The following is a 23674-nucleotide window of genomic DNA, read 5'->3' as shown; positions in this document are numbered from 1 at the left end:
CAGTGGAGATGAAAACTGAATTCAAGAAAGCATCAGCCAAGTACTTAGGAACTCTAAGGGAAAGGAAGGGATAGAAGATGGCACGGATGAGCAGACTGAATAGTCCATGTGGTCTTTTTCTGCCTTCATTTTGCTAGGTTTTTATTACACAATTTTGGAATCATCTCAGGTGGCTCCTGGCTGAAGGCTGTTGCTGTAACAACAGGATTGAAAGAACTGCCAAAAAAATGTAAAATAAGGAAAAAAAAATTCCAGTGGTTGTGTGTTAATGATGAAGGCTTATGGTGATAAATCTCAGCTTTGGTTGACTGACAAACTAAGCCCAAATCAGGAGGAGTCTGCCACCAACATCTCTCACTCCAAACACCCTCATAAGACGTCATATACCACTTGAAATTAGCTATGTGACCAACTTTTTAGGGTCGGCCAATGAGGCTAGCTACAACTGGAGACGGATTCTAGGCTCAAATTATGCTTTTGTGAATAAAATGAAAAGGAAGTAACAAGCAAAGAAATAAGCAAATCAATACTTTATGCAGCCTAGATCAGTGTTTCCCAAACTTTTCTTACTGAATGTACATGGCAGTCAGGTTTTCAGATCACCCACAAACATTCATGAGATAAACTAGCAGATACTCCGACAACCCAACTGACTGTGGAGTTAAGGTTTGAGATGTATCAGCCTAGCCAGTTTTACTATCTTGGTTTACATATAAAGCAGCAGTTTCAAACTCCTACTGCAACTGCTGTTACACATTTATTAAACACACAACACAGAAGAAGTATCTTTCTACTATGTTTGGAAGCCAGCTACCTATCCAAAACAGACCAGGCCAAGATAAACAGTTCTAAAGTCATTTCAGTCGACTGTAGACAGATGAACACATTTTCTGAAATTTCTCACAACTTATTCAGATAGTTGAAATTTTGATAGACCAATATGGTCATTAAAATGATTATTGGACTAATTCAACTTTTTGCAAGCTAACATGTCTCCTGATACCCTATATCTCTACAACCATACACGGAATGGACAGCAACTTATTGAATTCAAGGAGCCTCTTCTGTGAGTTAGAATTCGTGTCTTTGATAAATGCTCCAAAGTATTCTTCCCTCAAAATAAAACTGTTATGAACTGACTTCATGAATCGTGGGATCTTCAGGCCTAAGTAGGTTTCCTTGGTTTTTGGAACCCGACAGCAGCAATACACATCAGTTTTACATGATACATTACATAGTATGCTAAGACATAAAACGGAATAAAATCCCTCATTGCTCTTCTATGGAACAATGATTGTTTTTCTTACTTCGTATTCTACTGTAGCAGCTTTTTAACAAAATGTCACATATTTGCAATAGATCTTTCATTACTGTACACCCTGTTGTGCATTCCCTAATTACATATACAAATATAACAAATCACATAAGAAATAAAAAGTTTAACACAGTGCTACTATCCTAATTTTTTAAAATTCTTATTCTTTGTCAAGGGTTGGATTTTTTTTTTCTGTGAATAAACTCTACTTCCAGAATTCTGCACTGTGCTCTCAGAACAGAATTCGATGCTGTGTATGATTCACTTAAAAAAATAACAGGACAAAATATTCTTCTTAAATCAAATTCTATTTGTGAATTCAGCAAAATAATTTCTATAAAATAAAACAGCAAAATATTTAAATATTATAAGGGTGGGCCATATCTGTTTTGCCGGGGTATTTGGTTTTTAGACAGGTTCCAAAAAAATTACACACATTCAAGTTATCAATTTTCTTTTAAATACAGTATTTACTGATGCTTTTCTCAAAATCTTTAAAAGAAATGTTTATTCTGGAATCAAGATACTTCGGAATTGTATTTCACTAACCAGTAGTTTCCTTTAGAATGGAACCCTGCATCTAGCATTATGATTTCTTGTATCATGGGTTAAGAGCTAACACAATTCTTGCTTATAAGTAGAACTGTGAACGAGTGAATACCAGCGAGTCTTTCCTGGAACAATGTTGCTCACAAGTATTGTGTAATTTTGGCGACTTCCTCTTCACTGGGCTGCAGTAGAAGGAAAGTATTACAAGTTTACCTAATAAGTTCTACCAAAGAAAGAAAACAAGCATACCAAATACAGTCTATTATGCTCCAGGCATCCTGGCATAGCAAATTTTTGCATATTTGTTTTTAAATCTTGTAAATTCCTATTACTGAAAACTAAGTGTTTTTTTTTTTTATCCCACCCAGAGAAAGACTTGCCAATATCAGATGTGAGGAATACATGTGCAACTGAAAGCCATTTCTTTGTCATGTTTCTCTGCCTCACGTTACTATCTAAAGTGTAACGGGAAAGAGCAGATCTGAACAGTGCAGTTGTTATTGGAGGGTCAACGGCTAATCCTCAAGGTCATTTTCCCCCATCACTGGTAACACTAACCCAGTATGAAGCCATGCTATATGTAACAGCATAACTAGAGCTTCAAAATGAATAAACTAATACCAGAATGAAAAAGGCAATGAAAAGAGATCTAGAAACAATGTTACATCACCACTTGTCCACATCAACCAAATAATTAAAAGGTTACCAGCTATTAAGTTGCTCATAGTAAAATTGACTCCAGTGGCAAAGAATTAACATGAAATGATTTCTGTGGTTGACATGGCTCGGGTTTCTGTTGGAAAGGAGCAGATCCGATGGCCGCCAGGCAGGCAATCCTCCTTGTAGAGCATAGCGGATACATCAAAAATTACACTGGTTTTCTTTCAATCCGAGTCTCATTAAGCCGAAAAAAAAGTCTTGCTTAAAGAATTAACAGTCAAACATTAATATACTATATACACCTTTGCCATTTACACATTAGCATCAGGCCATTTATTACAAAACACTATACACTTTCCACTGCAGGCGGGTTATATATTGACAGCAAATTTTCTGCAGATAAGACAGTGAATAGACTCTCCGCTCCCAAGTTGATTAGGAATAGTTTTCTAGGTTTAACTATTAGCCAGACACAGAGAATGGTTGAACTCGTAAGGCCTGGGTTCACAGTCTTCATGGGGCAAGTTAAAGGATTATGTGCATTTCACTAATCTTTAGTCTGAGCTGGGGGAACTTCTTCATTGCCTTCAAAATTTTCTTGTGCTCGTTGGCCTGTTCGTTGAGGGTTGTTCATATGGTGTGCTGCAGGGCCTGTATATGGCTGTCCATGCACATGGTTATTCTGAAAACAGATATAAAAGTATTTACTGTAAATATGTAGCATTCATTAGAAGGTTTAAGTACATACATTTTGAACCAGTACATCTTAAATTCTTCTTGCTCAGATAAGGCAGTATGCAATAGTGCTGCCCGATTCACGATTTGAATTGGTACAAAACAAAAAAAAAAATCGGCTTCTCGATTCACCTGACCCTCCCCCCTCCCCTCACTTTTGCTGATGGAGAAAAGGCCCTTTCCAAAAATTATTTTACAGTCACAAAATTCTCCATCCACACCAAGGTTCAAAATCCCCCTTAAAAGTAAATTGTCGAGAGGAAAAAAAAGGCAGCAGAATTCGCTGGCAGACGTTCAGTTTCTCGAGTCACCTTTTTTTAAAACAGAAGGTGGTGTTTTATTGGGGGTGGGGGGGGAATCGGCTCACCAATTAAAAATCATACCCTGGCCCTGATTACATTGGGAACAAAGATGCACAAATTGTTTTCCCTGCTGCTTCTCTATGCCATTTGTTTCAGCTCGTCTCCCGGCTTAGATAACCTTTTTCTTCCCACACTAGTGTGATTGCAATTCATCTGTTCTCTGTCACACAGGGCACGCCCCCTCTTGCTGGTGGTTGTTTTTTTTTTTTAAATTCTGTCAGTACTGTTCCACAAACACTTAGCAGGGAACTAAATAGTCTTGTTCTGGATTGCACAGTGTTTTGTTACGTGGTGGCACCAGCCCTCGGTAACAGCCTAACACTTCCTGTTTGTAACAGTTCATTGGGTGCACAGGAAAAGAATAAAAAGGCTGCCGAGGTTTGCTTTAACTCCTCTCTTCCATGAAATGATGAGCAAGTCATACTATCCAGCTATGCTGAGGTAATAGAAAACAAAAGAACAGTTTTATGACATCAAGTAACACTCTGACTCAGTGGTCTAAAAACGTGTATGCCAGTGCTTGATGACCCTGTGGTTTGCAAAGGAGGGGAACGGATCATAACTTAAGACAAATTTGTTGCAAGTTTATATCAAGTTGTTGAAGTTCTAGATTGTGAGTTATTATGAGCACTGCATTCCTCTGCTTTTTGCTTGCTGGGTCTAGGGCTGTGATAAGTGGAGGATTTACTGACCCCAGCCAGTAGGAACGGATATAGACTTAAGACCTAACTCTTCAGCCTATAATTTAAGAAAAATAAACCTGCAGCTTCCGTTAACTATGGGCATCTTTGTATTTTGCGTGTTCCGTGTATTGATTGAGGCGAGTGATTCTGCTAGCACATAATTTTAGTGTAGGAATCTGTGGCAGCCCAATTTATGCTGTTGTCCCAGTAGGAGATGTATTGCAGTTCTATATTCTGGTATAATAGTTGCAGAGCTGCCTTTTTTTATAGGTTGGATTGTTGCTATTTTGAGGCTTGGAAGAGCTTTTATGGTATTGTGTGTTAACAGTAGTGCTGCCCGATTCACGGTTCGAATCGATTCAAAACAAAACAAAACAAAAAAATCGGCTTCCCGATTCGCCTGACCCTCCCCCCTCCCCTCCTAAAGCAGGAGCGGCAGCGTTGCTCTTGCTGGCTGGCCACTGCCACACCTGCTTTAGAGGGGGAGGGGGGAAGGTCAGTCAGGAAGTGCTGCTGTCGGCTTCCCCCTCCCCCCGCATCTGGCTTCCACCTCCCTGGCCTCCCACTTCCCCCCCTGGCCTCCCTGCACTCTTTTTACCTTCGAGGAACAGCCTGCAAACAAGATTGCAGTGCTAGCAATCTTTGTACTGCTTCGGAGCTGTTTCCTCTGTTGCGGTCCCACCCCTCCTCTGACGTCAGACACAAGGGATGGTGTGGAGGAGGGATAGAGGTACTGGATAGGAGGGTAGTTGGGAAAAGAAAGGGAGAGATGGTGGACCCTGGGGTGGTGGGGAAGGAAGGAGAGATTCTGGATGAAAGGGTAGTTGAGAAAAGGTGGATCTGAGGAGGGAGATGAAAAAAAGGAAAGATGCCAGACCTCCGGGGGAGGGAAGGAAACGGAAGGGGAGGACAGAGAGAAGATGGATGGTTAGCAGGGAGAAAGAAGGAGACCCTGGCAAGCAAGTTATCAGAAGACAACCAGAGCCTGAGACCAAAAAAATTTGAATAATGACCAGACAACAAAAGGTAGAAAAACTAATTTTATTTTCTGTTTTGTGATTACAATATGTCAGATTTAAAATGTGTATCCTGCCAGAGCTGGTGTTAGACCGCAAACTTGAGCTAGGATTTAACAGAGAGAGGAAAAGTCTTTTTTGTTTATTTTGTTTACACCACAGCGCCAGTGTGGTTAGGAGAAGGCAAAGGGGGTGAAGAGGCTATAAACCCCCCCCCACAAGGATGTTTGAAAAAAACCCACCCAATTGGGCAGGAAAATCGAATCGAATCAAAAACCAATTCAATAGGCTGAATCGAATCAAAATTTTTTTCCTGAATCGGGCAGCACTAGTATGCAATAAACTATGGCCTATGTTTATTGGTATACATTCCAAGGTTTTGAGTCCTTTGCACTTCTTGATCAAATTTTTAAAGTTAGTGGAAAACTGTTTTTTATTAAAGAAGGTCAAACACACAAAATATCAAAAGATAAAGATGATAAACATGGTAGGAAAAAGTACAAAGCATAGCACCCGTAAGCTGGTGAACATGTGTACTAGAAACAATTAGTATACAGAGCACAGTAAAGGCAGAAAAAGCAATGAGTACAACAAAGAATACACTGGTGTACCAAATGCAAAATAGCAAAGATATCACAAACCCCAGACCTCCCCCCCAACCAGCCCCCTACCCCCCCAACAACAAAAACAGAGAAAGAGAAGGGGAAGAAAAAAACCCATAAAACTAGCACAGCCAAGGTGGGAGGGCAAAACAAACACTAAACAGAAGCAGAACAATCAGGGCCCTGGACTCTTGATGGGCTCCGAAGGATCAGAAAATGAACCCCCTGATGAAGAAAGAAAGAAGGGAAAAGAAAAAAAGGAAAGGGGGAAAAAAAAGGGGGGGAAATGGAGAAAAGCCGGGAGGAGGCCACCCCAAGGCCGCAAACCCCCTACCACTCAGGAATCAAATAGGTAGAGTATTAACAATCAAACTGTAGGCCCGAGGGGACAGAGAATAAATATAAGGACCCCATACCTGCAAAAAATACTTTGATTGGCGCAAAGAATGACGCACTCGACCCCTCTCAAGCAGCATCAGAGCATGCAGACGATTACGCCAAGCCCAATAAGAAGGAGCCCGATCGAAACCCATTCCCCCAGAATAATCTTCTTAGCCTCTAAGCCAGCCTTCCGCAAAAATAACCGACTCACCCCCGGGGGAAAACAAAAAGCCTCATATTTGTCCAACAAAAACCACGCCGGAGTAAGAGGAATGGATCAGCCCAGCAAAAGCTCCAAGTAACAGATCACCCGTCTCCAGAAGGCCCGGACCAAAGAACAGCTCCAAAAGGCATGGAAAAAGGACTTAGGGGCACAAGAACATTTCTCACATTGCAGCGATTCCGCTAAGCCCGAATGGAAAAGTTGGACTCGCGTAAAATAAGCACGATGTAACACCCGAAACTGACACTCCCAGAGTCCAGCCGAAACTGAGAGGGTCGGAATACGCTTAATAAGGCAGGCCACATCCAGATCAGTGGGCTGTAAGCCCAAGTCCGGAGCCCAACGAGCACACAAGGAGTCCCATCGCGGAGGTGAAACAACAGCATGTAGCGCCTGATGTAACGCTGAGACCGACAGGCCAGCCTCCAAGAAGGGAGCAAAAAAGGCACGAAGCTTATTACCCAAACCCAATTGCAAACCCTCCACCGCCAAAGAGCATACATAATGATCTAATTGTAAATAAGGAAAGAAATCAGTGGTGTGAATCCCATCGCGAAGCCGAAAAGTGCACCAAGGTAGAAGCAGGCCCTCTGGGGTAAGGACATGCTCCAACACAGTGAAGCCCAACTGAGTCCAATGTCGAAAGGATACAGACATCCGGCCAGGTAAGAACTGAAGGTTCCCCTGCAGAGGTAACAAATCAGACACTCCCGGGTTTCCCCCCAGACCAAGCACCAAAGCCCTCCAACAATCATGTAAAGAGCCCAGCAGAAGACTTGATCGCAAGTGGGACGGGAGAGAAGATCGAGGAGCATGTAACAAAGAAGACAAGATGCCAAGGATGATAGAAGGCAAATTCATAGGCAAAACAAGTATAGGAGTGTTGCTCCAGGATCCAATCCCCCAAGTAACGAAGCAAGCAAGCCTGATTATAGTTCTTCAAATCGGGAACCCCCATGCCGCCTCTTGACCAACAACCTAAAAAATAACGAAAAGCCAAGCGAGGCTTCCCCCCCCCCAAATAAACCGAGAAAGAAGCTGATGCAACGCACGGAGATCCTTCTGCAGAAGACGGATGGGCAACACCTGAAGAACGTAAAGCCATTGAGGGAAAACAACCATATTAAAAATATGAATGCGACCGTGCACCGAGAGGAGAAAGAATCGCCAGCCCTCCAGGCGGCGACGTGTTGTGTCAAATAGCAAATGCAAATTATGCCTGTTTAATGGAGGAAACCGAAGGAGTCAATTGAATGCCAAGATAGCGAAATGCCCGGTCAGCCCATTTCAGTGGGAAGATCCCCGGTAAGGTGTCCTAAAGCTCGGGGATGGTAGGAAGGGCCAAGGACTTCTCCAGATTCAGCCGAAACCCCGAAAAGTCCCCATATTCAGCCATCACCATCAGAAGGGCCGGCAGAGCTTGGACAGGACGAGTAAGATGTACCAGAAGATCATCCGCAAACACGGACAACTTAAAGTCCACCGCACCAATGGAAACCCCAGGAATGTCCGGATTACGCAGAACATCACGCACCAAAGGGTCTAAGGTAAGAACAAACAGCAGGGGGGACAAAGGGCACCCCTGTCGAGTGCCCTGCTGAATGTCAAAAGGGGCCGAAAGCAGCCCATTAAAATTTTTTAAGTTATATAAAATGCCTCAATTTAAAGTCAGTAAACCAAATAATGCACTGAACAGTTCCAAATAGCCACAAATTCCAAACCATTTTCATGCAAAGCATTAAGCAGCATCAGGAAAAGAAGATGATGGAAGGAAAGGAAAGTAGTCTATGCTATGTGATGTGTAAAGCTTAATTAAAAATAGAAACTGCATGGGAGTTATTTCTATAAAATTTACTATTAAGGCAATTTTGTTGAAATTTAGCATGTTCATTTCATAATGCAATCCTTACTTTACTAAATTAAAGACGTCAAATGCATTATTACTTTCCCATACAGATCTATCAAAGCGAAGGCAGGCAGCATTAAACTCTGACGATCTTCCTGCACATTTCAAGAGTAGAAGGCTTGTGGTTTAATTGTCCCAACTGCCATTAGGAAAATATATTTTATGTTTAAAAAGCCAGTGAAAATGTTACATCACACAGGAAATGGGTTAAATCAGTGAGTTTGTGAGGAATTGTGGCTGAACTCCCAAGGGGAAACAGCTAAATCATTTACCAACTGCTCTGCTGAGAACATCAGTAAGGAAAGCAGAATGAAGGGAGAATGGGGTTGGGCAGGAAAGGGAATTAAATTAGCAGATTAAGGATATGTAAAAAATGGGTTTGAGGATAACATGGTAACAAAAACGGTAATTAACTTAGGACCTTTATACTAGAAGCAATGCCAGCAGGTGAAACACACCAAGAGTAAAACATGTTTATACATATTACTGGTATGTTAGGCTAAAACTGACATGTTCTAGCACAAACTTAAAATTCTGAGAAGTTAAACTTGTATTTCTAATAGTCATTCCACCATGTAACTCAGACTAATAAGGCAGAACAGATTTTGCCGGTTTGTAACAGTCAGTGCAATTAATAACACTGCACACAGTGCTCTGAATTACTGAAACAAACACATAAAATCCCTCTATTACAATTTGGTAACTTCCAAATCTGCTGGCAAAAATTACAAAGGGTTGCAATAGAAGTATGGGTTGCTGCAAATGGCTTGTCTTGCTTACAACCAGCAACAAAGGCACCTTTGAATGCTGAGTGGAGAATGTAGGTGATGTTTTAATATAGGGTCTTTATGTAACAAATTCATTCTGGAATGTAAATTGATTTAAGGCTAAGAACTTATAAAGGGTTTTCCATCATTATGGACTGGGTGAATCTTTCCATAAATGTGCTTACTGTATATACTCAAATATAAACCGATCTGAATATAAACTGAGGTATCCTTTATTCCCTCCAAAAAAGGGGGAAGAAAGGTTGACTTGAATATAAACAGAGATTAGATATTTGGGTTATCATGGAGAGCCAATCTATAAAGACTGTTCACCCTCCCTCCCCCTCAGCTATGTCGTAAGTCACTAAACATAATACAAATATCTGTGATGCATATCCCAAAGCCAACATATTCACAACAAGGTCCCTACATAGGAAAACACAACTACAAGCAACCACAAACATAAATAAATGTAGACAGAAATCAAAACTTAAACCTCAAGAAGCCAGAGAACTCTACAATTTGGAATATAAAAAGAAAGCAGTGCAACTTTACAGTAAAACTGCATTTTCTGTTCATGAAATTAGAGAATGACACGGGAACAAATTTGTCCCTGTCCCCGAAGGAACTCAATTACCCAGTTCCATCCCCATGCGTTTTGTCGCTGTCCCTATCCCATTCCTGTAAGATCTGCCTTAACCGCACAGCCTCAAATACTTATGATTTTAAAGTGTTCGAGGCTTGTGCAGATAATAGCAGAGTTTGCAGGAATGGGGCAGGGACAGGACAATGAGAACTCGCCGGGACATGACAATAAGTTCCTGCAGGAATGAGAAAAAAATTTGTCCCCATGTCATTCTCTAGATGAAATTAAAAATAAAATTATTTTTTTCTACCTTTGCTGTCTGGCCATTTTATTCATGTTTATCCCAGTTTCTGCTTTATTTTGGCTTTTCTTAGTTTTCTTTCCAGGGTCTGCAATCTATCTGCCTCTTCTCTCATTCCTGTCTTCATTTCCTACATCCATCTCTGACTTTAACCATTTCCTTTCAGTTTTCCTCCATTTATGTTTCTGCATCTCTATCTGCTTCTATTTCTTCAGGTTTTTTGTTTTTTTTACTAACTCTTCCTTCTCTCCCCACTTCCAGCATCTTCTCTTTCCCCCTTTATTTTCACTCTTCTAACCAGTGTCTACTGTCTTGCCCCCTCCATCCAGCATATCCTCTCCCTTTACTCATTTCTATCTCTCTCTCTCTCTCTACATCCAAGAACTCTCCCCATCACCTTTTACCCTTTGCTTCTTCAAACAGAGTCGTGGGTCAGGGGCAGGCCCGACATGCGAGGCAGGCAGCTGATTCCTCCTAGCGGCGGCCATGGCAGTCCTCCATGCTGTTTGCTGGCCACCAGGAGGAGTCAGCGGCACATCTGGATTGTGAGCAGCCCTGTATTTGGTCCTGTCCCAGTCCCGCTAAACTGGCTGGCATTAATGAAACCAGACACCATGGGGGCCTTCTCTCTTGCTAAATCGCTATAGGCTCTGCCGGTCTCGATCCTTCCCCTCAAAATCAGGAAAAACTTCAAAGGGGGATGGGATCAAGACTGGCAGAATCTTTAGCAATTTGGAAAGAGGGAAGGCCCCCGTGGCGTCTGGATTCGTTATTGCCAGCTGGTTTAGCAGGATGGGGACTGGGACAAGACCAAAGGCAGGGCTGCTCACAATCCAGATGTGCTGCTGACTCCTCACTCCCCCCTTCCTCCCGGCGGCCAGAAAACAGCATGGAGGAATCAGCTGCCTGCCTCACATGTATTGGCTGGGAGGCATCAGCTGCCTACCTCACATGTCAGGCCTGCCCATGACCCGCAACGCCATTCTCCAATTTGGATATTTTTAAAAACTAAGGAAGTAGACTCTAATATAAACCGACCACCCATTTTTGGGTCATTTTTTTGGCCCCCAAATCTTGGTTTATATTTTGAATGTATATGGTAATATATATCTACATCTATATCTATACACACACAGATACATATTCTTTCTTACCTACTTAATGAGGCTGTGCAAACACAAAAAGGCAGGAATAGAAGCTTGCAAGAGAAAACCTCATCTGCTATTTACCTGCTGATACTGGGAGCCAGGTGAATGGGGATACAATGGGGCATCTTCTGGTGGGGAAGACTCATGCTCATCTGGGGCATCTGGGTCATCTGGCTCCTACAAATCAGATCAGGTCATGCTTGTGAATATATCCAGGTTCTCCTCAAACAATTCATCATTAAAACAATGTAGCAAAATCAAGGATAAACTACAGGCAAAAGTTTATCATCTACTATAACATTTCTATAGTGCTGCAGCGCGATATACAGCCCTAGTTAGTGGTTTTGAAATATTGTGGTATTTATTTATTTAATTTATATACCACTTATATGCTAAGTGGTTTTACATTCAGGTACTTTATCATATTTCCCGATCTGTCCTGGTGGGCTCAAACTCTATCTAGTGAACCTGGGGCAATGAGAGGATTAAGTGACTTGCCCAGGGTCACAAGGAGCAAGCGAGGGATTTGAACCCACAACCTCAGGGTGCTGAGACTGTAGCTTTAACCACTGCACCACTCTAGAAATCCAAATGTAGTCTAGGACAATGAAGCCATTGTGACATCACTGATGAGGTTGGCTCTTATTGGTGGAATGAGGCATTGTGACATCACAGTCTCAGCTCTGGTTACCAGAGACAGAAACTTTTCACACTATTCAATTTTCTCTACTGTTCTCCCAAGGGAGCTCTGAAGGTTTTACATTAATTTATTCAGGTACTCAGGTATTTCAGGTTTGCATATTATTTATTTTAATTAATTAATTTTATTTATTTATATACCACTTATATTTTACATTCAGGTACTTTATCATATTTCCCTATCTGTCCTGGTGGGCTCAAACTCTATCTAGTGTACCTGGGGCAATGAGTGGGTTAAGTGACTTGCCCAGGGTCACAAGGAGCAAGCAAGGGATTTGAACCCACAACCTCAGGGTGCTAAGGTTGTAGCTCTAACCACTGCACCACATACTTGCTCTTGATCCATCCTTCCATTTTATTATTAGGTATTTAGATACCACCTATTAAGATTTATCTAAGCGGTTTTACAATCAGGCACTCAAGTATTTTCCCTATCTTTCCCGATGGGCTCACAATCTATCTAATGCACCTGGGGCTATGGAGGACTGAGTGACTTGCCCAGGGTCACAAGGAGCAACGCGGGGTTTGAACCCACAACCCCAGGGTACTGAGGCTGTAGATCCAACCACCGCACCACACGCTCCTCAGGGCTCAGTCCATAAAAAAGCCTGCCCTGAATTGGCCCTATTTCCCAGCGATCTGAATTGCAATCAAAATCTACTCCAGCCATTCCTGATCTATCTTGGCATGTATGGGACACAGACTGTAAAAGTTGTTACTCATGGTGCCTTGTTATGAGAAGCCTCAGTGTGGCATCTTACTAGCAGAACTGTTGAATGAGGAAGGTTTAGAATCTTCCTCGACTTTGGAGGCCACCTTGAACCCCAAGGACTAAAGGCACCCCCAGACCCTCCTCTGACTGATGGGTCAAGCTGAAGGGCACATGCTGATGATGCTGTCAGTGCAACTCTAATAGAGGAGTCAAGTTTTTCTTCTCTAGAAGAGACAGTGCCGCTTTACTTCCCAGCACTGCATTTGATCCTGATTAGCGACTTGGATGAGTGAAGTCCTGATTTACTAGTTTACGGTTTCTGCATTTGAGAACTCTAGTTTTTGAGAAACCGTAGCTTATTACATTATAAGTATATTAGGCCAGCTATTAAGAATTTAGGTAGCATTCTCTTTGCTCAAATTAAATTGTTAATTACACAAGTAGCTTAGCACATGTTACGAAACTTGTTAGTTTGACCACAAAAATTTAATCTACTAAGCAGAGTGTAAGGTTGGTAGCGCCCCCACAATATTAGGTTGTAGGGGTTATGTGAGGCGCCCTTACAAATGCCAGGTCCCGATTTCAATACCTTCACAGAAGATCCACGAGGAGTAGAATCAAATAAGAAGCACAGCCAGAAGTGATGGCATAAAGAATATATTATAGAAATAGGCTTACAGAAAAGCAATATTCATAAGCATTACAATTAAAGAGAGAGCAAAGTAGTTTCCCTGCCTTAGAGTCCAGAGAGAAGCGTGAAGTTCCAGGGAGAGGAAGAGAGAGAAAAGAGGATGGGGGTGATGGTCTAAGCTTCAGGTTCCAGAGATAGGCAAAAGAGAGGGGGGGGGTGATGCAAGAGAAGCCTTTTATAGCTTGGAAACTTATTCTAAATATAGAATCTACTGAACTTCAATAGAATTTAAGCATCCCCGTCTTTAGTAAACTGTGCTAGACAGGAGAAGAATAGACTGAAGTCAAATGTAATTTCCAGTATGCCTCTGACAATGACTGTGCACCTGGATCCATTGTATATCCTAAGCTGTCCATCCTAAGCATCAGACATTAACACATCTTAGCACCTCTTAGCTGCAAGTTGGTTTGTTACCTTTTAGGCATGATTTAATTAGGGCTGTTTGAAACAGTCTGCCTGGATGCTTTCTGTATGTGAATTCTGTGCATGAGCACTCAGGGTCTATCTGCATCCACACCCCAGAGTCAGATTGATATAATTTCCCATAAGCCTTTGCTGACATTGGTTAGGGCAACCAAAAATGCTTATTGCTAGCAATAGCTATGCTGACACAGAGGCCTACAAAACTGGAGTTGGAAGGGGTTGGTTTAATGAATGATAAACCTGTTTTCCTTAGGAAACTGGATGCCCAAAAAATCTTTCAAGTCTAAAACTTTAAGGTTTCTTAGTTTTCTGAAGATATTATCCATATGTTAATTGCTGAAACAGTAGATGGTGGACATACCAAAAATGTCTCCTTACTAGAAACCAGAAGAAAAATGTATATATAGAAAGATCAAACTGGCAACTCTTATAGCATCAGACAATTTAGAACTCTTTTTTTTTTTTTTTTTTTTAAATGAAGTCTCCAAGCAATGTAGTTTCCTGGAATAGCCTAAGAGTCTGATTGCCAACTAGTATTAAGACTGTATTTTAAGTATAGGAGTGTTTATTTTTTCTAAGTTAAATGAATGGTTTTCTCTGTTCCTGCAGAGACCATGCAAAAGCAGCAACAATTCCTCCTCTTGAGAACTAGAGTACTTCAAATTAGCGAATTTTATTTCCTCAAATTCCCATGTTATTAACTACAGGTATTTAAAGATATTGAGACTTTACAGTTCTATTTTGCCTTCTTTCTATAAGATAAGTGTATAACTTCACACAGGAATCTTTTTTTTTTCTTTATTTTTTAAAACTATTTTCCCTTCTTCGTTGAGCTCCTTGCCTTGAAAATGTGGACTTTCGTTTTTGTATTTTTTCATTGTGTCATTTTTTAATCAAGGGATATACTTGTTCAATTATTGTAAACAAAAATAAGTTTTAAAATGTGCTTTTCCAAGTCAAGGGACAAAGCCAGTGTGGCAAATGCAACAAAGCCCATAACATAACCCTCCATTTGTATACCACAAACATCTCACAGATCTATGTGGTTAACATAAAGAGAACTGTGCATTCACAGAGAATTACAAAATAACAACGGAAACATACATTACATCCACATTATTCCTCTTTGAAATTGCTTAAACAAGTAAGTTTTTAACATTTTCCTATGATCATAAGATACAGATACTCAAGACTGAACTCTGAGGACTTTCTTAGATATCAGACTCCACAGGTGACCCTTGAGGGGAGGAATGCTTGCCTAGTGCCTAATCCTTAGTAAGCCTGGTTCTAAGAGAGAGATTGTAGAGGCTCAGCATTAAAGATAGTTTACACAGCAACCTGTGAATTGCATATATAATCTGCATATATTTGCTTGAGTGCGCGCTGTTGACTAAAAGACTTCTTTGGATCTGTTTAGGACCTTTTTGAGACTTTGGGAAGTAGTAAGTAGGAGAGAGGCCTGGAAAACTCTTACAAGTTGGGCCACGTGTGCTATATTTCATGGAGGTGTGAATCCTCTCACCCTAACTGAAAAGCACTCCTTGAGGAGAGACTTCTGGCTGGTTTCAGCCTCTTAGTTTGAGACTGAACACTGAGGACTTTCTTAGATATCAGATTCCACAGATGATACTTGAGATCAGATTCCCTCCAGCCCACCCCAAGGTGGAGCTTTTTTAGCTTTTCAGCCAACCAGGAACAGGGCATTGCTTTGGTAGGATTTTTCTGTTCTTTCTTTTTCATCTAGGTGTAAGTACTTCTGCAACCACAGAATGGGCTGTATATATTACAAAGTTCTAACTGTCAATGCTCCTTCTTACTTGATCGAAATATTCTGTTGTACTACTCAAAAATCAACTCAAAGTTCTAAAGCCCTTCTGATTTTTCAATCTGTGAAAGGTTGTAAATTGAAAAGATATCATGATCAGATGCTTTCATACCAGGCTGCAATTTGGGATAAGGAATTTAAAACTTTACTATTGACGTCTGTTTCATATTTACATTTTAGGAGACAACTGAAGATTTACTTATTCTCAAAGTTCTTAGGTTTCTAGTTTCAAGCTTACATCCACAATGTATTCCTGGCTAATCTTTTGTAAACCGCATAGAACTTAAAGGTAATGTAGTCTAGAAATGGATTTTTATGTTATGTTTATATCATCCATGCAACTGCTAAGGTTACAGCTTCTGTCTCTTTGCAGACAGAAAATGTTAGTGAGGCAGAGGGAGTGGTTCCTTGTGCAAGCTGTCTTCATCTTGATCCCTCATGAAGGAAGTAAAGGAACTGAGAGAGGAGGTGGCAAGACTGAGAAGCATCCGTGAGAAAGAGAAGTACATCAATGAAATGGTTCATGAGGCATCAAAGATTTCCAGCACTGGAGAAGAGGCTGTGATGAGGGAAGACAGCTGGACTTAGAATACGGAACACAGCAAGATTGGTACTGTGACTCCACCCACCCTTGAACTGAAGAATTGGTATGCTGCCCTGGAAGTGGAGGAGATGAGAGCATTCCAAGGAGAGGAGGACCAAAGCTTCAAATCCCCCAAATTGCTGGATCCATGACCACTAGGAGGCATAAGGTAGTGGTGGTTGATGATTCCCTTTTTGAGAGGTACATTTGCAGACCAGACATGATGTCCCTGGAGATATGCTGTCTGACTGGTGCCAAAATTTGAGACGTTACGGAGAAACTGCTAAGACTCATCAAGCCTGATGACTGTTATCCAATGCTGCTCATCCACGTTGGCATTGATATAGCAATGTACTCCTGCGAACGTATCAAAAGTGACTTTGTGGTTCTGGGAGAGAAGGTAAAGCAGTCAGGTGTGCAGGTGGTATTCTCATCCATTCTCCCTGTTGAGGGTAAGGGCCAGGTGAGAGAAGCAAACATCCTGGAGATGAATGCGTGGCTATGTGGATGGTGTCGTCAAGAGCATTTTGGTTTCCTGGGCCATGGGATGATTTTTCAAGGGCTGCTTAGCAGGGATGGTATACATCTATCAAAGAAGGGATGAAATGTTTTGAGCAGCAGGCTGGCTAATCTACTGAAGAGGGCTCTAAACTAGAAGTGATGTGACACAGTGTTCAAAACCCCGGGTAAATAAATGACTGAATCTCTCTATATGGACTACATGAAGCCGAAGGAGCTGTAGGTACTGCCTTCCTGGAAGACGGCAGTGAAGTGCATGGAAAGCACAGTTACTTACCGTAACAGGTGTTATCCAGGGACAGCAGGCAGATATTCTCACATGTGGGTGACGTCATCTACGGAGCCCCAGCGCGGACAGCTTTTCAAGCAAACTTGATTGAAGTTTCAAGTTTGCTACACTGCACCACGCATGTGCATGCCTTCTTGCCCACTAGAGGGCGCATCCCACCTCGTGGTCCTCAGTTCCATAACTAGCAAAGAAGCCATCCTCGGGGAGGCGGGCGGGTTGTGAGAATATCTGCCTGCTGTCCCTGGATAACACCTGTTACGGTAAGTAACTGTGCTTTATCCCAGGACAAGCAGGCAGCATATTCTCACATGTGGGTGACCTCCAAGCCAACCAAAAAAGGGCAGGTGGGAGGATGGCAATTTAGGAAAACAGATTACGTAACACCGACTGGCCAAACCGGCCGTCGTTTCTGGACAAAGTGTCCAGACAATAGTGGGAGGTGAACGTATGAACCGAAGACCAAGTGGCAGCTTTACATATGTCCTCCATAGGAGTAGATCGGAGGAAAGCAACCGAAGCTGCCATCGCCCGGACCTTATGCCCCATGACTCGACCCGGGAGCGTAAGACCAGCCTGAGCGTAGCAAAAAGAAATACAAGCAGCCAACCAGTTGGACAAGGTGCGCTTGGAAACAGGGTGTCCTAAACGATTAGGATCAAAGGACAAAAACAATTGAGGAACCTTCCAATGAGACCTGGTACGTTGGAGATAAAATGCCAACGCCCTCTTACAGTCAAGCGTGTGGAGCGCCGTCTCGCCAGGATGGGAGTGGGGCTTAGGAAAGAACACAGGAAGGACAATGGACTGATTGAGGTGGAAATCAGACACAACTTTAGGTAAAAATTTAGGATGGGTGCGGAGAACCACCTTGTCATGATGGAACACAGTGAAAGGCGGGTCCGCAACCAAAGCTTGCAACTCACTAATCCGTCGAGCAGATGTGAGGGCAATCAGAAATACCACCTTCCAAGTAAGGAATTTCAGGAGAGACTTGTCGATATGCTCAAAGGGAGGTTTCATCAGTTGAGCTAAGACAACATTCAAATCCCAAACGACAGGAGGGGGCTTCAGAGGGGGACAAACATTGATTAGACTCTTCATGAAACGCGTCACCAGAGGATGAAGTGAAAGAGAACGTCCATCCAAGTGCCGATGGAAAGCCGAAATGGCACTGAGATGTACCCGGACAGATGTCGTCTTCAGGCCGGAATTAGACAAATGTAACAAATAGTCCAGTACCGAAGACACCGGGACCGAATCCGAATCCAGATGACGCGAGGAACACCAGGAGGAAAACCTGGTCCACTTCTGGGAATAACAAAGCCTGGTCGAGACCTTGCGCGAGGCTTCCAAAACTTCCCGCACCGACTGTGAAACCGGAACCGAAGTCAAGGGGAAAGGAACCAAGCGGTCAGGTGTAACGACTGAAGATTGGGATGTAACAGCGAACCCCGACTCTGAGATAGCAGAGAGGGAAACACAGGCAGAAGCAGAGGCTCCCTGACACTGAGTTGAAGAAGCAGGGAGAACCAGTGTTGACGAGGCCACCGAGGCGCAATGAGAATCAAAGTGGCTCTGGATGATTTGAGACGAACCAACGTCCTCAAGATCAGGGGAAAAGGAGGAAACGCATAAAGGAACCTCCCTCCCCAGTCGAGAAGGAAGGCGTCCGCTTCCAGACGGTCCGGGGAGTACATCCGAGAACAATACAGGGGTAGTTTGCGAGTCTCCGGGGAGGCAAACAGATCCACTTGTGGAGTCCCCCAGCGGTCGAAGACCTCGCGCAGGACTCTGGAGTTGAGTGACCACTCGTGCGGCTGGAGAAGCCGACTGAGTTTGTCTGCCAAGCAGTTCTGTTCCCCCTGTATATAGACCGCCTGTAGGAAGATGTTCTGGGAGATCGCCCATTCCCAAAGGCGCAGAGCTTCCCGGCAAAGGGACCAAGAGCCTGTCCCACCTTGCTTGTTCACATAATACATGGCCACCTGGTTGTCCGTTCGCACGAGGACTACCTGATCGCGGAGCAGGTGGCAGAAAGCTTGAGCCGCCAGAAAGATGGCGCGAAGCTCCAACACATTGATGTGACAGCGTCGGTCCTCCACCGACCACAGGCCTTGGGTCCGCAGACTGTCGAGATGGGCCCCCCACGCGTACTCCGAGGAGTCCGTGGTCAGAACCTTGCAATGCGGAGGGACGAGAAAGAGCAAACCCCCGGAAAGATTCGAAGAGTCGGTCCACCAACGGAGCGAGCGTCTCAAAGAAGGAGTCACCGTTATGTGAGAAGAGACAGGATCGCACTCCTGGCGCCACTGAGAGGCCAGAGTCCACTGAGGAATTCTCATGTGCAGTCTGGCGAACGGCGTGACGTGGACCGTAGAAGCCATGTAGCCCAGAAGCATCATCATGCGCTGAGCCGACACCATCGGCAGCTGAAGGATCAGACGACCCAACCGAACCAAAGCCTCCAACCGCGGAGGAGGAAGGAATGAACGGAGGCGAACAGTGTCCAGCACTGCGCCTATAAACTGAAGTGATTGGGTCGGGCATAATTGGGACTTGGGAAAGTTCACTTCGAACCCTAGTCGTTGAAGGAAGGCGATAGACTGTAGGGTCGCTGAGATAACCCCTTCCCTGGTCGGGGCCTTGATCAGCCAATCGTCCAGGTAAGGGAAGACCTGAAACCCCCGAGACCTTAGTGCTGCAGCGACTACCACCATACACTTCGTGAAGACTCGAGGGGACGAGGCCAGGCCGAAGGGGAGGACTCTGTACTGCAGGTGCAGCTCGCCCACCTGGAACCGTAAGAATTTGCGGAAAGCGGGATGCACCGGAACATGGGTGTACGCTTCCTTCAGGTCCAGGGAGCACATCCAGTCCCCTTCCTCCAAGAGAGGATATAATGGGGCGCAAGTCCCCGGTCTTCTTTGGGACCAAAAAGTAACGGGAGTAAAACCCCCGCCCCCGCTGGTCGGAGGGTACAGGTTCCACCGCCCGAAGCCTCAACAAGGCCCTGGCCTCGGCCATGAGGACGGGGAGCTGGGTCCGGTTGTATGGGCAAGCCCCCGGTGAATGTTCCGGCGGCGCAGAGCAAAAGTTGAGAGAGTAGCCCTCGGAGATGGTCCGGAGCACCCAAGCGTCGGATGTTATCTCGGTCCAGGCCGCGTAAAAGGACCGGAGTCGACCCCCTATGGGAAGGGGGTCCGGCGCAATGGCGGAGGGGGGACGGCCCCATCCACCTATCCCGTCAAAAGGACGGCGCTGGCTTGGCAGGACCCTGCGCTGGAGTTTTGGTTTGTCCCCCTCTGCCCTGTCGAGGGGGGCGCCGAGGCGGTGGCCTTGAAAAAGCCGGGGTCGACTTTTGGGGGTACCTCCTCGGGGGAGGCCGGAAGGGTTTCTGCAGCGTGGCTCGAGATTTCGGATGGACCAAGGAGGCTAACGAGCGCTCCTGTTCCGAGAGCCATTTGGTCACCGCCTCCAGGGATTCATCGAATAATTCGGACCCCACGCAAGGCAAGTCCGCAAGGCGTTCCTGCAGGTTTGGGTCCATATCGAGGGTGCGTAGCCACGCCAACCGGCGCATAGCTACCGCAAAGGCCGACACCCTCGATACCAGCTCAAACGTATCGTACACCGCATGAAAAAGGTACAAACGCAATTGAGACAGGTTGGACATAAACCTGTCGAACCCTTCCTTGCGGGAGTCCGGCAAGGCCTCACGATATTGGGGCAGATCCTTTACCATGCCACGTAGATAGGAGGAAAAGGTAAAGGCATAATTCAACGCCCTGGTTGCCATGAAGGAATTGGCATAGAGGCGACGACCAAACTTGTCAAGGGTCCGACCCTCCCTGCCGGGCAGAACCGCCGCAGAAACCCGGGAGGGTTGCGTCTTTTTGAGCGCAGACTCGACCAGTAGAGACTGGTGGGAGAGTTGAGCCTTCTCAAACCCCTTGGGTGGTATCGTCCTGTACTTTGACTCCATCTTAGACGGCACCGCTGCGACTGTAAGAGGTGAAGTCAGGTTCTTAAGCAAGGTCTGATGAAGGACCTTATTCAGGGGTAGCCGAGGGGATTCCCTTGGGGGAGCAGGAAGGTCCTGCTCCTCGAGGAACTCTTTAGTATATTGCGACCCTGCCATGAGGTCCAGGCCCAAGGCACGCGCCATGTCCTGCACAAAGCTGGAGAAGGAGGACGGCCTGGCAGGCGGGGAGGGAGTTCTCGACCTCTCCGCCGAACAAAAGGGGGACGCCTCGTGAGAATAACGTGGCTCCCTACCGGACCCCGAGCCCCATGAGGCCAGATCTAATGGTCTCGAGGGGGTCGGGGAACGTCTCCGCCTCGAAGAACCCCTGGGAGACATCCCAGGCGTCCGAGGGACCGAGGCACGCCCCCTTTTCCTCGGCGAGGAGTCACGAGAACCCCCTCTCGCAGGGGAACGGAGAAGCCTCGGGTTATCGAGACGAAGCTCCGAAACCCGCAAGGCCTCGCCCCCGAGCAGCGACCACGTCGCCGAGGAGAGCCTCGCGAACGCTTCGGCTTCCTCGGGCGACGCCTCGCCCAAGGGCGAGGAACCCCGGGAGGACCTCGAGGAGGAGGAGGAGGAGGAAATCCGTCTCACTCTGCGTACCTTGTCCCGGGGCCGAACGCTGCTCTCAGGCGGGGCCCCCGAGGTCGAGGGCAAGGTCGAGGCCGAGGTCGGTGGTGCCCCGGTAGCCGAGACCGAGGTCGCCGAGGTCGGTGCCCCCGAGGTCAAAGCAGTCGAGGTCGCAGCCCGCTGAAGTTGTTCGAGGGCGCCAGACAGCTCCGAGGAAATCAATGCTCGGAGCAGGTCCTGGAACGCCGGGATCCCGACCATGGTAGGCAGGTCCGAGGCCAGGGGATGCTCCCTGGAGGGCGACCTCGGTCTCGAGTATTCCCTCGGGGCATTAGTGGCCGGAGTCCTGGGCGGGGCCGAGGACGACCCACCCGCCGCAGAGGAGCTCGAGGATGGCTTCTTCGATGACCCTGGAGTCGGGGATGGAAAAGAGGACTTACCCGAGGCAGGTTTGGTCGCAGGCGTCGGCTTTGAGGTCGAGGGAAGCGGCGAAGCCGAAGGCGCCGAGGTCAAGGCCGGGGCAGAGGCCGACGTCGAGGCCTTCCCGGGCGCGGAGTCAACTGCGAAAAGCTCCGCCATCCTGGCGCGGCGTCGACGGAGCGCTCTGGCCTGAAGAGTGGAACACCGATCGCAGGAATTAGTCGGATGCTCGGGTCCAAGGCAGAGCAAGCACCACCGGTGGGGGTCAGTGATGGATAGTAACCGCTCACACCGGGTGCATTTCTTAAAGCCCGTCGAGGGACGGGACATGAAAAAGAAAGGGGCCGGGAACGAACGATGTCCCGCGGCCGCGGCTCCTGGGAGCCCCCGGAGCCGAATGGAAGAAACAAACCTTTTTTTTTTTTTTGACGAAAAACGACGGCTAAGAAGGAAAAAACAACAAATAAAGCACAGCGACCGAGCTAAACAACCCAGACGCGGTGTCAGAAGGCAGAAAAATAGGAGCTCAATTTCCACAGGGCTTCTGGCTCCGCGGAAAAAACTGAACTGAGGACCACGAGGTGGGATGCGCCCTCTAGTGGGCAAGAAGGCATGCACATGCGTGGTGCAGTGTAGCAAACTTGAAACTTCAATCAAGTTTGCTTGAAAAGCTGTCCGCGCTGGGGCTCCGTAGATGACGTCACCCACATGTGAGAATATGCTGCCTGCTTGTCCTGGGATAAACGGTCTTCCTGCCTTTCACCGCTCCACCTCGGGATTGGAGGAAAAAAGAATTAGGTTTTCACTAATCTGCTCCTGCTTGGGTATCTTCCAAGGAAAGACTATTCTACTGAATTTCTCTCTCCCTCCCCCATACATTTGATTTGTGCGCGTGTGTGTGCAGTGTTGGAGAAAGGAGGCTCTCCTCCCCCTCCTTTACCAGGAGCACAGACATCCTTTCTCTCCCACGGGGTAGAGGAGGAGAGCAGCTCTGTAGTTGCCAAGAGCTGTCCCAGCCCAGTGACAGCAGGGGAGGCAGAAGGGAAAGAGTGTGGGAGATGAACTCTGCCCCCAACGCCCCTTGCAACACCAACTTTTGATTCTCTACATTCTTTCAGGGCAGCTCTGTTGTTGCCGGGAGCTGCCCCAGCCCTACCCAGACCAGTGCAGGGGAGGCAAAAGGGAAGAGCGTGGGAGACAAACTCCACCCCCTGACACCCCCTACAGCGCAAACTTTTGATTCTCTACATTCTTTCAGGGCAGCTCCGCTGTTGTTGGGAACTGCCCCAGCCCAGCGACTGCAGGGGAGGCAGAAGGGAAGAGCATGAGTGGACTGCTGGGCACGATGGACCTCAGGTCTGACCCAGCGAAGGCATTGCTTATGTTCTTACCTGATGCCCCTTGTGACAAACATAATCAAATAGAGCTCAAATAGTCAGGAATACAAACATCAATACAGACAAAACTACAAAGACAACAAACATAGTCAAAACAACAAAAACAGACAACTAAAACAATCAACAAAATTGGACAAATCAAGCAAACAACAGATACAGACAAAAAACAAACAACCACCACAGAAAATACTTAATACAGAAGTGCGAAACCAAAAGAAGCCAAACAGCCACACATGCACCTCCATACAAACACAGCTGCACGCTCACCTTACAAACCATCGGATCCAC

General features: G+C 45.6%; 1 protein-coding gene across 4 annotated transcripts in view; it reads right to left on the bottom strand.

The window, feature by feature from the left end:
• Positions 1 to 515: 515 nt before the first annotated feature.
• Positions 516 to 23674, bottom strand: part of USP9X (ubiquitin specific peptidase 9 X-linked) — a 589740-nt gene continuing 566581 nt past the window's right edge. For 3 of the 4 annotated variants that reach the window (XM_033949377.1, XM_033949378.1, XM_033949379.1), the window contains 2 exons: positions 11316 to 11411; positions 516 to 3206 (listed from right to left, as the gene is read on the bottom strand). In XM_033949377.1, the coding sequence (XP_033805268.1) occupies positions 3072 to 3206; positions 11316 to 11411 (231 nt within the window). In that variant the 3' untranslated portion in view covers positions 516 to 3071. The remainder of the gene's footprint in view (positions 3207 to 11315; positions 11412 to 23674) is intronic. The other variant, XM_033949380.1, reaches the window with a different exon arrangement.

This window comes from Geotrypetes seraphini, chromosome 6, assembly GCF_902459505.1.
Source record: "Geotrypetes seraphini chromosome 6, aGeoSer1.1, whole genome shotgun sequence".
NCBI classification, from domain to species: domain Eukaryota; kingdom Metazoa; phylum Chordata; class Amphibia; order Gymnophiona; family Dermophiidae; genus Geotrypetes; species Geotrypetes seraphini.
This window is presented reverse-complemented; position numbering and strand designations above follow the sequence as displayed.